Here is a 15,633-nt window from a genome sequence, read left to right as displayed (position 1 = left end):
GCGCTTTTCCCAGCGTAGTTTGTTTTCTCCCGCTGAAATCGCCATACATTCCCCTCTGATCACTAATTTGAGTGTTTCACAGACGGATGCTAACAACGATGATCCTATGTCATTAATACTCAAATATTCTAGTATTTGTGAACGGACCTTCTCGACTACCTCTTTGGATTGTAAGAGACTATCCCGTAGGGTTAGGGAGGTGTGTGTTCTGATGCAGTGACACCGTGATCATGGAATGATCCAAGAGAGAGCACAGCTCAATGGTAGGGTCAGAGAGGCTTTAGGTTAAGGTTGGTGTGGCTAAGAAATTCTCTATGTGGGCATACGTTTTATGCAATGCAGAGATGTGTAGTCTTTTATACCAGGGTGGTGATTGCGCTATTTATCATGAATTCCGTGGTCTACTAGCCAGCACAAGCCATCTGCCGAAAAGGAGCCTGTCTGGGGATGTTATAATCTCTCCTAGGGCTTTGCGTATAAAGGACTCCTGTTGGGTGCCTGGGGTGTAAATGGTGGTGAGTGTAAAGTGCATAGAGTCCCATCGTATCCTGACTGCCAACAGGCGTCCCCTAATTTCTGCAGGAGAAGTGATTACTTTACCGCTAAACCTTGCACTGAAGAGGATGGCCGCTCCGTTGGTCTTTTGGGATGTGTTAGATGACCATATTTGACGGGGGAATCTTAGGGAGCGCATGCGGTGTGCGTCTCATTGCAGGAGGTGGGTTTCCTTTAGGAGGCAGATGTCTCCGCCTAAGTGTTCTAATAGGTACAGGATCGCTGAGCGCTTTACAAGGTGGTTAAGGCCTCGAACGTTGAGGCTTACAATCTTCAGGGTCCTACCCATGAGTCGTGTGCAGAGTGGGACCTGAGTGTTCAGCGTGTTGTTCACTCTGATTGGGACACTGCAGTGATTATAGTGGTCTTTATGGCAGACTACTGGACTTTGGTGTGGAGAAGAATGTAAACCCAAAGAAAATCCCGTATTACACACTCCCCAATAAATTAAACTAATAAACATTATTATCACAACAAGCAACGACAGTTCATCAAGAATTCAGGGGTAGTGCGCCGGCTTCTTCTCTGTCGTCTGCACTGTGGGATGGTGTCTCATGTCACCTCGTTGACTCCGAAGAGAGGAGAGGAGCTGCCCAGCCTGTGAGGTGTCCTCTGGCACCACCCTGCCCAAGTACTCCCGGGGCCATCTTGGTATCGATCATGGGCAGACCAGACGTTCTGGCGAGCTGGCCAGAGCATCGATTACTGCTTTCCTTTCACTTACTATTGTTTTGAGATCAGGTTTGTTATTGGCGGGGAGGCCCCCGACTCTGCGCCGGCAGGAGACCTGTGTGCTGCCCCTCCGTGTATCTCTGCCATGCTCCTCCTGGGCAGAGTCTGCACTAATTCCCAGGAACTCACAAGCTTCCTTTAGAGATTTGATTTGCCATAGTCTGTCGTTGTGTCTGAATATGATGCGAAAAGCATGGCACCAAGAGTATGAGATCCCTTTTCCTCTAAGGTGCGTGGTGACAGGTTGGAATTCTCTGCGCTTGAATAGTGTAGTTAAGGTGATGTCCTGGAAGAAGAGCAGCGTATCTCCTCTAAACTGCACTGGTGTGCTTTCCTCGCTTCTCGAATGACAGTCTCTTTGATCTGAAAATCATGCATGCACACCAGGATGTCCGGTGGAGGAGTTTTATTGACTCTGGGCAAACCCACTCGGTGCGCTCTCTCGATCTGTATGTCCAGGGGGCTCTCATCTCCTAACAAGTGTTTGAAGAGAGCAAGGGCATATGCTCGGATATCATCTCCTTTGGACTGTGTTGGTGCTCCCCAGATGCGCACGTTCTTTCTCGAGTGATTTTCTAGATCCTTAGCGGCCGCCTTCAGATCAATATGTTGCTCCCTTAATTGCAGTATCTCTTGCTGCATCATTTCCAGCTCTTTGTCCCGGCTAGATTCTTTTTCTTCCAGCGTCGCGGCCCGGTCTAGGTCTTTTCGTACTTTTTGTAGGTCCACTGAGAGCTGAGATTGCATCGCCATGAGATCCTTGTGCAGAGATGTGAAATGCGAGGTCATAAAAGCCTTGGTCGCGAGGGCATCGGCTGCGTCAGACCCGTCATTGTGATCTTCTTCTCCCACCGAACTGCACGCGGGGGTACCTGTCAGTGACTGTTTTGTTAGCATATCCTTCACCAAGTGATCCTTCTTGACCCTGGCCGTTGCTATTGGCGCTGTGTAGCTGGGACAGCCTGTCACTATGCGCTCTGGGGCAGTGGGCGGCGATCCGCAAGCCTTGGGTCCTTCCTCCTTTGACCCACTCTGGGCTCTGTTAGTACCTCTTGTACACCAAATCCGTCTAGTGGTCAGTTGGGAAGACTTTGATCTTTTTTCCTAACTAACAGGCTTCATGAGGTCCGAAAAGTTATCCTCCACTGTGCCCTCCAATTCGCCTGTATCTATTGCGCAAGCGACTGAGCTATTTATTGGTCCACCCAGCAAACGTTTCTCTCCTCAGGCTCCGCAGTGCAGCACGGCTTCGCTCTAAAGGGACTCTCCTTCGCTTCTTTCTCTCTTGCTCCACGCCGCTGTTACTGATCGTGGGGCCAATTGGTCTAAGGGCTTCAGGCCATGTAGTCATCAAGTGGGGCGTAAAGGGCTCCTATATGGGGCTCTATTTCAGTTTCTACCCAGAAGGCCCCCTTTTCCACTCAATTAACTTATAATGGTGGACTGGGGGCGTCTTCACAGTTCCCAGAGGCCCTGTTGTGTCCCTTTCTTTTCTTTTTCTTTTGTTGAGCCCTCCACCTGCTCTTTCGTTATTGCGCTCTCACTTGAGCCCCCAGATTGCCCTCAAAAGGCAGTCTCAGATGGAGATGTCGCTCCCAGGCTCAATAGTGCCGCTGGGGAGAGTCCGCATGTGTCAGAAGGCAGAGCGTTGTGCCACCACCCTGGCCGTGTGATGGAGGCACCGGGGTGAGCAAGATACCGCAAAGGACCGCTTTGCGTGTTCAAGCACTCACCGTGTGCGTTCCCTCGAGGACTTCCTCCGATCACTGGGTTTGTCTGCCATCAGTTGTTAGAGTCTCCGGTCAGGCAAGACTCCCCAGCCGTCGAATGCAGCGTGTGGGCCGCTGTGCGAGGGAGGCACCAATCCCCAGCTGGGCTCCTCCCTCATCTAGGGCCTCCAGAAGGAACCGTTGCTCTCGGCCCCCTCGCACTCGCAGCCCGTCGAAGTCGGGTCACCAGCACCCCACGGTCCTCCGGTAATTCGGCGCAAGCTAGCAGCAGCAGCCCAGGAGCCTCACAGTGTCTTTTCCTGGGTGGCTCACAGCCATGCAGCCATACACAGATGCTGTGTAGCCCGGCCCCACACCGCTCCTTCGCCGTGCGGTGATAATCCTCGTCTATGCGGCTCTGCAGGGCCAAGGCAAAGGGCCTCCAGTGTACTTTTTCCTCGGGGAAATGCTCCGCCCTGGGGGGCTAATTGAGGCTTTTTAGGTCTCGCCTGAGCCAGCGCTTTAGCGCTGCTCTGGCGAGAGTTTTAGTAAGCGGGATTTGGAAGTGCAGACTAGTGGCTTTCAGGCCTCCAAATACAGTGCATGTGCGCCGGGCGCTCACCATTTGTCAGCCTGCCTGATCACTTTCGCGGCCGCTTTGATGTTCTCAGTGAGCCGCGGCCACTGAGAACATCAAAGCAGCCGCGAAAGTGCTCACCATTTGCCACCCGCTCCCTTATCCCACTTCCTGCTTATTTAACCTGTTTTTCTTCACCTAAACTGAACTCCGCTTCGTTGGATTCACAAAGACTTGAGTTGTCTACAACAGGCAAGCCTTGACACTACTGCTGACTCTGTGGCACCAATCAGCAAAAGAATACACAAAGTGCTCGTATATTCTTGATTGCAACCTATCTGATAGTTCGTCATGAATATCTTATTCCAAAGTTAAAAGATAATTCAAACATAAAAGTGTTTCTAACACAAGCTTTTTTAAAATACCGTGTGCCAAAAATTGGCACGGGGACGCAGTGTAGTGCTAAAATTTAGTGCAGCACAACAGATTTTCAGTTTGCATTATTATGTGTTATGTCCCTGCATTTTCACAAAGCTACAAAAAAGAAAAATCCGCAAATTTCAGCCCTCCCCAAAATCTTCATAAGGTATTTCACTGCAGAATCACTGCAAACAAAAAAGCTGCGGGAGAGCAAATCTGCATTTGCATGACTTCTGGGGGAGGTCATTTTTTTTACTTACGTGACAGTGAATTGTAATTTATGTTTATGTAACTCGTTATAACATTGATGTTGTTTAGCAAATGCTACATGGAATCGTGCATTAAATAAATTACACAGTGCATCTGCCACAGGCACAGCGGGGGCGTCAGGGCTGCAAATCGATTCACTGCAATTTACACTGCATCCCACTGTAACTTCTGAAATCACTACTGAGTCTGTCCTTTCGTCCAGCCCCACTTTTCAGAGGACCGTCGAGTGTAAAGCAAGACTGGGGCAGAGACAACATACTGGACGACAACATGGTTCTTACGCACATTCTCTACGATTCACCGCAAGACAAGGAATCAACAAGCATTGGCATAGCCAATAGGTCTCGCTTTTGGGACCTTATAAGTATTTAGTTATACAGCACAATATCATTGGTGCAAAATCAACTGTTGCATAGCTAAACACTTATAAGGTCCCAAAGGCGAGACCTATTGGCTATGCAAATGCTTGTTATGGTGGCGCCGGAGAGACTCTGAAACACGTCTCACTCGGCCGCCATATTGGCCATGCCCGAACATGTTTATTTATATTGTGGAAAGCTGTTTGGTGTGCATGAAGAATAGTAATGTGATCAGATTTTCATGTTCTCCCTTTGCCCTTGATACATGGTCAATCATGGATCACCATGGTGAAATTGTGTTTTTGTCCATGCATGTATTTTTGTCACTGTAAACATTTAAGACTTCTCTCACACATGCAGCTGCCAGCTATTAACTTGGAGAGCACAGCGGGAAGTCCATCAAAGCCTGAGAAGCACCCAAGTGCAGCAAACGGAAGGAGAAACCGAAGCCTGCGGCCTGAGTCCACCGAAGCCATTGAACTTGAAACCTTTAGGTAAGGAACAACAAACACTCTACTTGCCAATAACACCGTGTTCCCCATTAATCACCTCTTGTAGTCTACAGCTTAAGCAGCAAATATATTTGCATGAATTCCTGTTGATCAAGTGAGGTCCTGAGAAAGACTTGAGAAAAACAAGAATTAAATACACACCTACTCTCTTCTTTTGTGGAAAACACTTCTGATTTCCATGTTGGTTACGTTTCACCTTGACTAGCCCAAACATGTTAGCTGCCTTTGTTTCATTATAAGCTCAACTCAGCAGAATACAATGCCTGTTACCTGTTGTATGCAGGTATGTTGTGTCCGCCGCACCCTTACAAGATGTCTGGGTACTTTGGATATAGCTCTCTGTGCCTGTGGTTTATGCCTTCTATTCCTAAGGTCCAGTGTGCTACTATGAGTGTGTTTTTTCCCTCTATAGTGCTGTTTGCAAGGGTATCCTTTGACAGCATAAATAATATTTTATCTTTATTTTTTCTTCCACTGGATGTTTGATACCCATCAAGCTGTCCATTATATAGTAAGTTCTTCCACTGATTTACGTCATTGTTAAATTGTATACGGAAAGTATCTTTATTAGCCAGTCTCATGGATTGCCGTTTGCATGGTGCATGCTCACCATAGCCACATTGACATAGACCATTCATTCAAGCACATATGTTTACAGAGTAGGCACATTCAAACCTACTGGCACTCATGCACACAGGCACTGATGATCCTCAATGGCCCAAGACATTAATATACCTCAATGGCTCGAGGCATTATTAAAATGCCTCAATGGCCACATTTGTCATTGCTCTAAGCAAGAGGAACCAGGAGCTTTTTAAACAGGTCCTGCACACGTACTCCTAAACGTAAACAGTATAACTGACTGGTGTGCAGTTCCTTAGTGTGGGTGGGAGGGTTCAGGTCTGTGAAGAAGTGCCCTCACACACCAATAAGGATGCCATGCTTCATCATTGGGCCTGCACCTTGTCGGGCCGGCGCTGCAATGCCCGATGGGCCCGTGAAGGGGCTCTTTAGCGGAGATCTTTTTTGATGAAGCCGTTAGGTGTATGTGGGTGTGTGGACTAGGAAGTGCAGTGAGTGCAAGATGGTGTTTTAAAATAGGTCTAGGGCAACCCTATTACCTAAATCTTATTCCTAGGGTGCACTAACCTAACTAAAAGCAGGAAGCCCTAACAGGATGCAATGGTCCTAATGGGCATGTGTGGTGCAAAAGGTTGACATGTTTCTTGCCTATAGTATCCCCTAGCGGGTCTAGTGGCAATTCGTCAGGACCAAGAGAAATTAATTAGAGAAAGTGTCTCAACTCTTAACACTACCGCAATACTGGTTCAGGAAATTGCGCGTTGCAGTAGTTACCAGCTTTGCATGGGAACACCAGGTCCGATTAACCTAGTGTTCTGTGACCTGAAAGAGAGTGATAATAAAAACAGTTTTAAAAAGGTGAGGCACAATCCCCGCTGCGCTCAAAATGAACCCGGTGTGGATCAGGCAGCAGTGAGATACTTGTTGACCAACAGGGGAAGGAACTCATTCCTATCCCTTGTGCTGTGCCTTAGTGTACTTCTGGGTACAAAATACCGGGAAATTCCAGCGTGATTTGGCGTTATCGGCATGCAGTTGAGGAAATCAATGTCGGCATGATTGAGTAATCCGTAGTGATCATAGAGGACAATATTACTGATGTCCGTGTCTCAGCACTGTGCGAGATTTATTACTCTAATAGTAAAATCATTGAGGAGCCGAATATGGAGACAAAAACGAGACACACAAACACAAATAGTGGGTAGAAGCATCTAAGTTGTTGCAGTTTATCTTGGAACATGTCTATGTGCAAAAACGGGGGTATCGACCTAACCCATCGTTCCTGCAACAGACACGTGCACCCATAATCACACACACCTGGTGCCAGCAATTAGCGCAGTTTTTTTGTCAGGAAAATATCTCGTAGTGGTGGGCAGGGCAGATAAAAATAATAAAGTGAGCGCATACTTAGCGATGTCTGAACCGGACTGCTGGATAAACACTCACCCCTAAATTTGTAGATCTAGGCTGACAGGAGCTTTTCAAAAGAGCACCTCATTGCTCACAACCTGCGACAGAATAAGGGTATGCGGAAGGCAGGCAATCAATAACATTTAGTTGTTTTGGTTTTACCGGGAGCTCTTGGTAATACTCGGCAGCGTTGTCAGGGAATGCATACTCACGGAAGGAGGCCAGGCAACTAGCCGTGTTCCTACCCCAGCTCTGGTTCCCGTGAGGTGTGGTTGCGGGGGCAGGATATTTAAAATGGCATGTTGGCGTGAAGACGCTAGAACGTGAATGACGGCGGCCATCTTGGTGGTGAACTTTATTAAAAAGCTCCCAAATATCTCGAGTGGTGATGAGACTGCCCGGACTTGTGGCTTTTCAGGAAATATTTGTCAGTGAGCATCAATGACTGCAGGCAGTAATGAACAACAGGCCCAATGTGTAATAAACATGAATGGCCTCAGGCAGTAATAATCAGTGGACCCTGTCAACTCCTGTTATCATCATCCATGAATAGGTGAGTAAATGGATTGATGAATGGGTGGCCAAATGAGTGAAGAAAGAGTGCTTGGATCGAGGAATGGGTAAGTGGATTAATGGGAATGGATGAATGAGTGCCTACAGTGATGGATGGATGAATGGATAGATAAGTGTGTGGAGCAATGCCTTACCCCCATAAGTCGTTATCCCTTAGTGCATGTTCATATTTACACCATCACTCATTAATTTGAAATACACGTTCAGGGTTGGCTGGGGGTGTCACCTCTGGCATCGGGCCACTCGGTAGCTGTGATCAAGGCAGACATCCTTAACGTGAACACTTGGCAAGCCTGCGCTGCTGGTATCCCTGTGGACTTTCTCCTAGCATTCGTTTCCCCACACCTCTGAGGCCTGGAGTTGTGTGCCACAGATAGTGACCACAGACAATATTGATTTAAGGGTAAACATAGACACAGACTCCACATTGAGCTGAGGCATTATAGTCATTGAGAAAGAACTACAGTGAGAGATCTACTGTTATTAAACATAAAATGATCGAGTGTGTGATTATCAGCACAGACCAGAGAAGGGCATGAAGTGAGTATAGAAGTATACTAGCACATTCTCCTGTCTAAATGCATGGACGTAGGAAGAACAAGAGGCAGTGAAGGCCGTTGAAACCCGCCCATGCCACAGTAAATATGGCAGACACATTGGGAGGCTGGGTTTTGCTCAACATGGCACTTGCATTACTAATGATGTTCTGATGTGTCCCATATAACACAGAGAAAGGATACATTTCCATCTCGCTCAGCCTACGCCAGTGTACATGGGCCAGGGGGGCATCTCTTCTAGCTTACAACTGGACCCCCAGGTGACCATAGAACTCAAGAGGTAATGATGGGCATTACTGGAGGTGGCAGGACAGGAAGGATAGCCACCAACACGGGAGAGTGATAAAATGCTGCTCCCTTCACCCTGTGTGTGCTAGGGTTGTGGTGGTGTTTTCCGCTATACCACTCTTGACTTGCAGAGCAGCACTACACAGGGCAAATGTGTAGGCGACCTTGATGGTATTGGGTGATGGACGCCTTTGTGGTGCGGTGCTAGTGCCATCGAGCAAACCTGTGCAACTGCTCTTGAATATCTAGGTGAGAAGGAAAATAATCCAGGTGTCATGATGGACAACTACAATGACGCAATGGATGATAAATGTGGGTTGCTCAACATATGAGTAAAACAACAATCAGTGGATGGGGATCTGACCTTTTGCCCCTCACTTGGGGACAAAGGTAGTACCTTGCACAAATCGCACAATCACCATTGAGTCAAACCTTAGAATGGAATCCATTCTGTATTTCATGAGTCAGAGCCAGCACCATCCTTTACCTTTCTGGTCAATTACTGCCCAAAACCTGTACAAACTAGGCTCTTGCCGCTTTTCATTTTTGTTTTTGTGGCTGGAGGAGTTAATCCTTTTATTCCAACAGCATCTTCATCTGTGGCCTACAACTGTGGAAGGGGAAATTAACAGACTTTGGAAAGTGTGTTGTTGATATTTAATATGTATAGGAAATCATCTACAACACTGTCCTGCAGGGATCAGGGGAGAAGGTGATTCGTGGTGACAGGGCCCTCACATACTATTCCCCCTCCTCCCTCGTTCTGACAAAGTGCAGAAATTGCAAAGGAGATGGGGGTCTGTTGTACACAATTCCACTCTCTTCTACAAGTCTTTTGGACCCCAGGTGAGGAGGCTGATCAGTGACTACCCTTCCACTGCTTCCCTTGGAACTGTCGCAGATGCATATATGGCTCAGGAAGAAGTCCCTCTCCTGCATATTGTCACCGCGGTGGAAGCAAGCTTGTTTTGCATAGCATGACTCAATAACGGGTTTCAAATTTGGAATTCAGGTTGATGGAAACCATGAACAACATACAAAAGTATAGGTGGGCTCATAACAATATTGGGGTTGGTTTCTGCTGAGGGTTTCCAAATGACCTTATTAAGAATGAGAGCAAAGCTTGAGTAGTCTGTATCTTGCATGCCCTGTATGTGCCTCTTCCATGAGCACCCTCATATGCTGATGCTGTGAATCAGATCTAAAGGTTGAGCAAGGTCCTAGAGCTATAAACACGATGGCCTTACTCGAGCTCGGCTACATACTACAGACCATATTTTCTCCTTGCGTATGTTAAAAATCATATAAATAGTATCCATCCACCCCCGCCTTATTTTGCTCATCCCCATCCCTACTTAAAGGTTGGTGTTCTCTGTTCTTTGTCAGAGAGCAGGCTGCGTAATGGCAGATGTTCTGTCATAGCATTGCATGGGGAAATTGACTGACATGTCCCTGCAGAATCTCTGAAGCTGGTTTCCCTGGAGACCCATGCGAGGCAGGCGAGATGGCAATTCGTCATCCAACATTCCATCACATTGATATCTGTGGAGACATTGAGATGTAGTGAACCGGTGCCAGTCCTTCCACCATTACTTTGGTATGTAAGGAGTCCTGGACAAGTCTGGGGAAGACATATTTCTGGCACCACCATCAAAGAAACGAAAAACACATTTAGTTTTTCACTGTTTTGGCATCACCGTGGAGAACAGAGAACAAGGAAGGTTCTGGATAAATAGGGTTTGCTCAGCACTAATGGTACCTGTCTGTTTGCTCATCTTGGGCCAACATGATGTTGTGTTCTTATCCTAATGGTAATAATCTATTGATGACCCTCATCTAGTGTACTTTTGATGTAGATATGTGCAATGTCGCAAGAAAAAAGTTACCTGTAAAAAGGACACTCGACAGGTGGACATTTTAACAGCCTACTGGAGTTCTCATCAATGGACTAGCTTTTGTAGTCGAGGTGTAAAGGGTGATCTTCTCCCTAAATCTGGCTTTGGCAATCCCTAACTGAAGGTACTGGCACTATTCACTGTGTTTACCATGTTTGGATTCAAGACTCAGGGCCTGATTGAGATCTTGGCAGGGCTCTCGTCGTCCCTCCCTGGTGGCGGTTCAAGTACTCCGTCACGCTGACTGATTCCTGCCCACTGCATTTAGATGTGTGCTGGCTGATCTGCTGTCTGCTCTAGCAGGCTTTTTTCCATCACATAAGCGCGTCACCTCCTTCAACGCGGCAGACTCCTCTGCTGGCTAACAGTACTCTGTCACTGTCAGGTCGGCCGATTTGGGCAAACCTATTTAGATTTCACAATTGTGCTGGCATTGTCCTACTAACGGGTTCCTGATGGAGTGAATCCATTGCGGGACGCATTTAACATTGTACTATTCCTGTGGCTTTTGGATGGATGCTACCATCACACACCTGATGTTTTTGCAAATTGTTGTCACCTGCATACCTGCAGGCATCACCTGGAGTCCCAAAGGACTGGTGGTGGTTCTGTCAGCTTCCCCTTACCACTATATCTCTGGGAGGAGAAGGTCTTGCAGATCCTATTTCCTGAAGGCCTAACAGAAATCCCTGGTGGAGTGGAGACTGGTAGTTAACACTTTTTAATATGTCACTAAACATACATGTAGGTTTTTGCTATTGAATTAAATTAGCTGTTGCAAATATGTTTTGCCTATTTTTAACATATATCATAGCGCCTCCTCACTCACCCCAGACTCACAACCTTCTGCGACAACTCAGGTCCCTTCCTCAACCCAATTCTAGACTCCCATCTCAATCCCAAGTACACACACTTCTTTGCTGACGCCCACTCTAACAGACACAAGCAGCACATTCACACACACAAAAGCAAACACATAAACAACATACACACACTATTGTAACTACACCCAGAAGCACTATAGCCACACCAACCACCACAACAACACACTCATCAAAACCAAAACACTTACACAAAAGCAAACCTACAAGCAAAACAACACCAACCAAAAGCTAACACATGCTGACTGGATCCTCATACACCAGATCCGCCAAGATCTAAATAAGGCCCTCAGTCACTGATCAGCATCATGGTGACTGTCAGTTAATAGGCAAATATAAAAAATATAAAAAAAGGCCACTAGAGACACTCTTTTAAACATTTGTTGTACTGCACATCATTACAAAAACAGTATGTTTACCCCTGTGTTAGGAAGTTGCAATCCTCTCTGCAGTTCCATCAGGATAATGAAGTTGTTGTATCTAGTCTCTTCAGGACTTACTTCACCTGCATAGGTACTGGTGGCATTTGAAGGGATGGTGAGGTTATCACTTTTCACACATAGGAAAGGCACATTGTACATGACTGTTATTGTTGTTGTTTGTTTATATCCATTGTTGTTCCAAACATTCGTCATACACCATCTTTGTTCATAAGTGAACCAGGAGTAAAGCTAGTGGCAAATTATCTGTATGGCATTGATAGAGCGTGGGTTACCAGCTCGGGTTACACACACATACCTAATACTCACCTGGGCCCAAAAACATTCACACAGATAAGCTAGTAAACCCCGCTGTCATCACTTTTTAGTTTTACCTGTAATTTGATATTTCACCTTTACCAAGTCTTACCAAACTGACCTCCTTAATAATTCCTTCACTCAATGAATCAGGTTGCTGAGATAGTTTAAGGTAGAAAATGACATTTAACTTAAAAAAAAATTTGAAATAACCACCAACTCAAAAGTTTTAAAATCTTTATCTAAATTAATAATGTTTGGGAGTCAGAATTAAAGCACATTCTTCCAAGAGGCAAATTAAAGTCAAATATAGCAAAGTCATAATAATGATCAATGGAGACAGTACCTGAAAAAGGGAGGAAGAGAGAAATCAGGTACAAAGACAGGTTTCACAGAATTATATTTACCTAAGGTGATAGATGAACCCAACTCCTTGAAGATGGGCCAGATAGAATCTCCCAGGACAGGATGAAGACAGAGGATCTGGCAGATTCAAATCTGGAGAGGTAATCTCTTCTAAAGTGCAACACCAGCATCGAACCCCTCTCTGGCACTATTCTCCTCGAATGTCCCTCTTCCGAAATCCCCTCTAGATGCTTAGATTATCGATCAGTATCTCGTTTTCTTGAGCAGAATTTCTGGCAGCAGCAGGGTCTGAGACAGCGTCTTGAACAGAATCTGTAGCAGCATACGCGTTGGGTTGGTGACGAGTTGGAATGACGGATCTGATAAGTCTAACAATAGTCTCTAGCTATCTTACCTCAATTATACTATTCTGTATTCGTGTACCACCCCCAAAAGTTTCAATTTTCGTGTTTTCCCCAATTCTGATTGGTCAGGGCGAGGAGGTGTGTTCATAACACCATATTAAAAGTAATATTTTTCTCTTTAGACCATTGTTCTATGTTTCCGCCCCTTAATTTACTTTCCCATAGCTTTATTCCCACCCGTATTTCACATTATGATTAATACAAGTTATACATTTTATTCAAAATTGTTGCTTGTCCGGGTCAATAGTTTTATTTCCCAGGCGTCTTCGACCAATGTGGCCTTGGCTGTAATTCAAGTGTGCCATCATAGTTTCCGGCAAGTTTCTATACTCCTGTGCGCGGATCAGGTGGAGTAGGGATTTCAGTCACCCTCTGCGCCCCAAATATGAACTAATAATAAAGTCAGGAAAAGACACGTTCGAATGCGACAATAAATGATTTCACTGTATACCACTTATCTCTACTCTATCCCCATTTAATTATTTTAATCTTTCACATTAATGCTTGGTAGAACTTATAGGTTTTAGTTTAAGCGATAGCATGTGCATTATCATGTGAGTTTCAAGCGGCCATATTTAAAGCTACTGCGCAGCTGCAAAGTTTTCCCACCAAGCGAAAGAAGACATCATACTACGTAGATGCAGTAGATGCTTGCGCAGATACTTTCCCGCATTTTTGGCGGCCATTTTCAGTCACTCAGGTTACTTGTTAGTTATACACATACGCAAGCATCCCCTGAATACAATATAATGAATGTAATGAATGTAATGCAATATTAGTATTTACAAGACGTGTTGGTTACATGTTATTTGAGAGGATTGTATGCAAGCAAGTTTCTTAAATACCAAACCTTGCTCCATCAATCCCCTCTCCGATGCCATTTAATGCCATCACTAATTTCTACTAAATCAGATGCCAACTTTAGCATATCTCAATTTCTTCTTCAACCTTTTCATTTCTTTCTTTCTCCTTTTTACACTGTAATCCTCTCATTCTTTTGTAAAAGTCTCCTTTTAATACTTCTAGTTGTATTTCTTCGAATTTTCTTTTCTCACCTCTTTCATTCATTTCATATTTCTTTCTCCCTTTGCAGCATTTGTGCCAAAACATCATTGCTAATACTAATAGTGTTATTCCCATTATGGGCAGTATTATGTGACCTAGAATACCATTACCTATGTTGGAGAACTAAGTTAGAAATGCTATTTGTAAATCTCTTCCATACACTTTCAACTTCCAGTGGTTTCAACTCTTCTTCTAATTTCGTAATATTTTTAATGTATCTTCCAACTTAAACACTTTTATTTGGAATATACGTGCAACAATGTTGCGTTTTCAATAATTTACAGACTCCACTCTCTTTTGCCAATAATATGTCAAGAGCAAGTCGATTTTGCATAACCATAGATCTGACCGCAACTAATTCAGTGTTGATCATCAAGAATCCTCTAGCAGTGTCAGTAGATAACTGATCAACTACTGTAGACAACTACAAACCTTCTCAGATTCCGGAAACTTCTGAAAACGTATCTGTTCCCAGAATAACTGTAGCTTCTCTGTTTTTTTTTTATTAGTAGCCTGCTCTTGGTTTCTATAAGCGCTGGGATGCCTCATGGTAACCGTGCGCGGTACAAAATTCAATAATAATAACTGACACATTTTCCGTGAATTTAGAAGAACTCCCACTGAAGGTATCAATGCACCAAAAATGTCACCTACTATTTCAGAAAAACTAGCTCTTTTTATATATTTTAGTCCATCACTATCTTCATTGCTTCCAGTGATTCTTTATACATGGTATACTTTAGGGAATACTATTCCAAAATAGCAACTCTCATACCAATGGTCTGGCAGCCTAAAATAGGCTTTATTGCCACACACATAATAGATTCCAGGATATACTGGATCCGTCCCTCCTTTTAGTCCCCATCCCCCAATTACTAAGAAATTATGTTCACATACACTGGAACCCATAAACACATTGTTATGTTCAGTCTTTAACCTATGGAGACAGATTTGTCCCTTCTTTTCAAAGTCCAAGTACATAGCAGCACGAGTCTTGCCATTTGCATAATGCTCTTCCTCTTCAGCCCATTTAGGTATCTGAGGTTTAGGTTCAGCAGCTCTTCTTTGCAAATCCTGTCTCTTTGTTTCAACTAAATTAAAAAATATTTTCTCTTCATGTAATTTACAGGTTAAATTGTGCTTATGTGCTTCAGCTATATCTATTGCTTTCATTGTTAGAAAATATTCACCCATAAATTGTGAATCTCTCGTACTAAGGACAGGGTTCATGCTCTTTTGCATAGGAACCTCGGACAAGATCACCTCTACATTAGAATAATAATACTGCAATTTCCATGTTCTATAAAATAAGCTTGCTAAAACACTACACGAAATACCATATGTCAATGGTAAATGATGATATGTTACTCCTAGTGCTACAGATGCGGGTAATTTCATACACACATAGCAATCACTAACCTCCATGGTCTCTACATATTGTACTAACAGGTTTGTAAAAACATTTAAGTCTGTATCATTTTTTATTCACAGAGTGATGTAAATCTAACTCCTCTGGTGTTTCTAATTCTACTTTGTCTCCTTTGATGGTATCTACCGTTTCATGTGCATTAGTGCTATTTTGTACATTTGTAACCATCAAATAAGGAATGGCCACGGTTAGTATTAACCATATAATGAGTACTAAAAATATATACATATACATATTCTACAACATTTCTTTACACAATACGGTTTTCCAGCAGCTCTATTGTCAGCCATTTATCAAATGGGATACGAAGAT

General features: G+C 44.4%; 1 protein-coding gene across 2 annotated transcripts in view; it reads left to right on the top strand.

Annotated features, from left to right (window-relative positions):
- The window catches only part of NEK10 (NIMA related kinase 10), a 1,348,206-nt gene that overhangs the window by 108,034 nt on the left and 1,224,539 nt on the right, over nt 1–15,633 (top strand). For both annotated transcript variants that reach the window (XM_085630543.1, XM_085630544.1), the window contains exon 4: nt 4,983–5,116. In XM_085630543.1, coding sequence (XP_085486669.1) covers nt 4,983–5,116 — 134 coding nt within the window. The remainder of the gene's footprint in view (nt 1–4,982; nt 5,117–15,633) is intronic.

Source organism: Triturus cristatus, chromosome 10 (genome assembly GCF_964204655.1).
Source record: "Triturus cristatus chromosome 10, aTriCri1.1, whole genome shotgun sequence".
Classification (NCBI taxonomy): Eukaryota; Metazoa; Chordata; class Amphibia; order Caudata; family Salamandridae; genus Triturus; species Triturus cristatus.
Note: the sequence above shows the minus strand (reverse complement) of the source record. Positions and strands in the feature narration are given on the sequence as shown.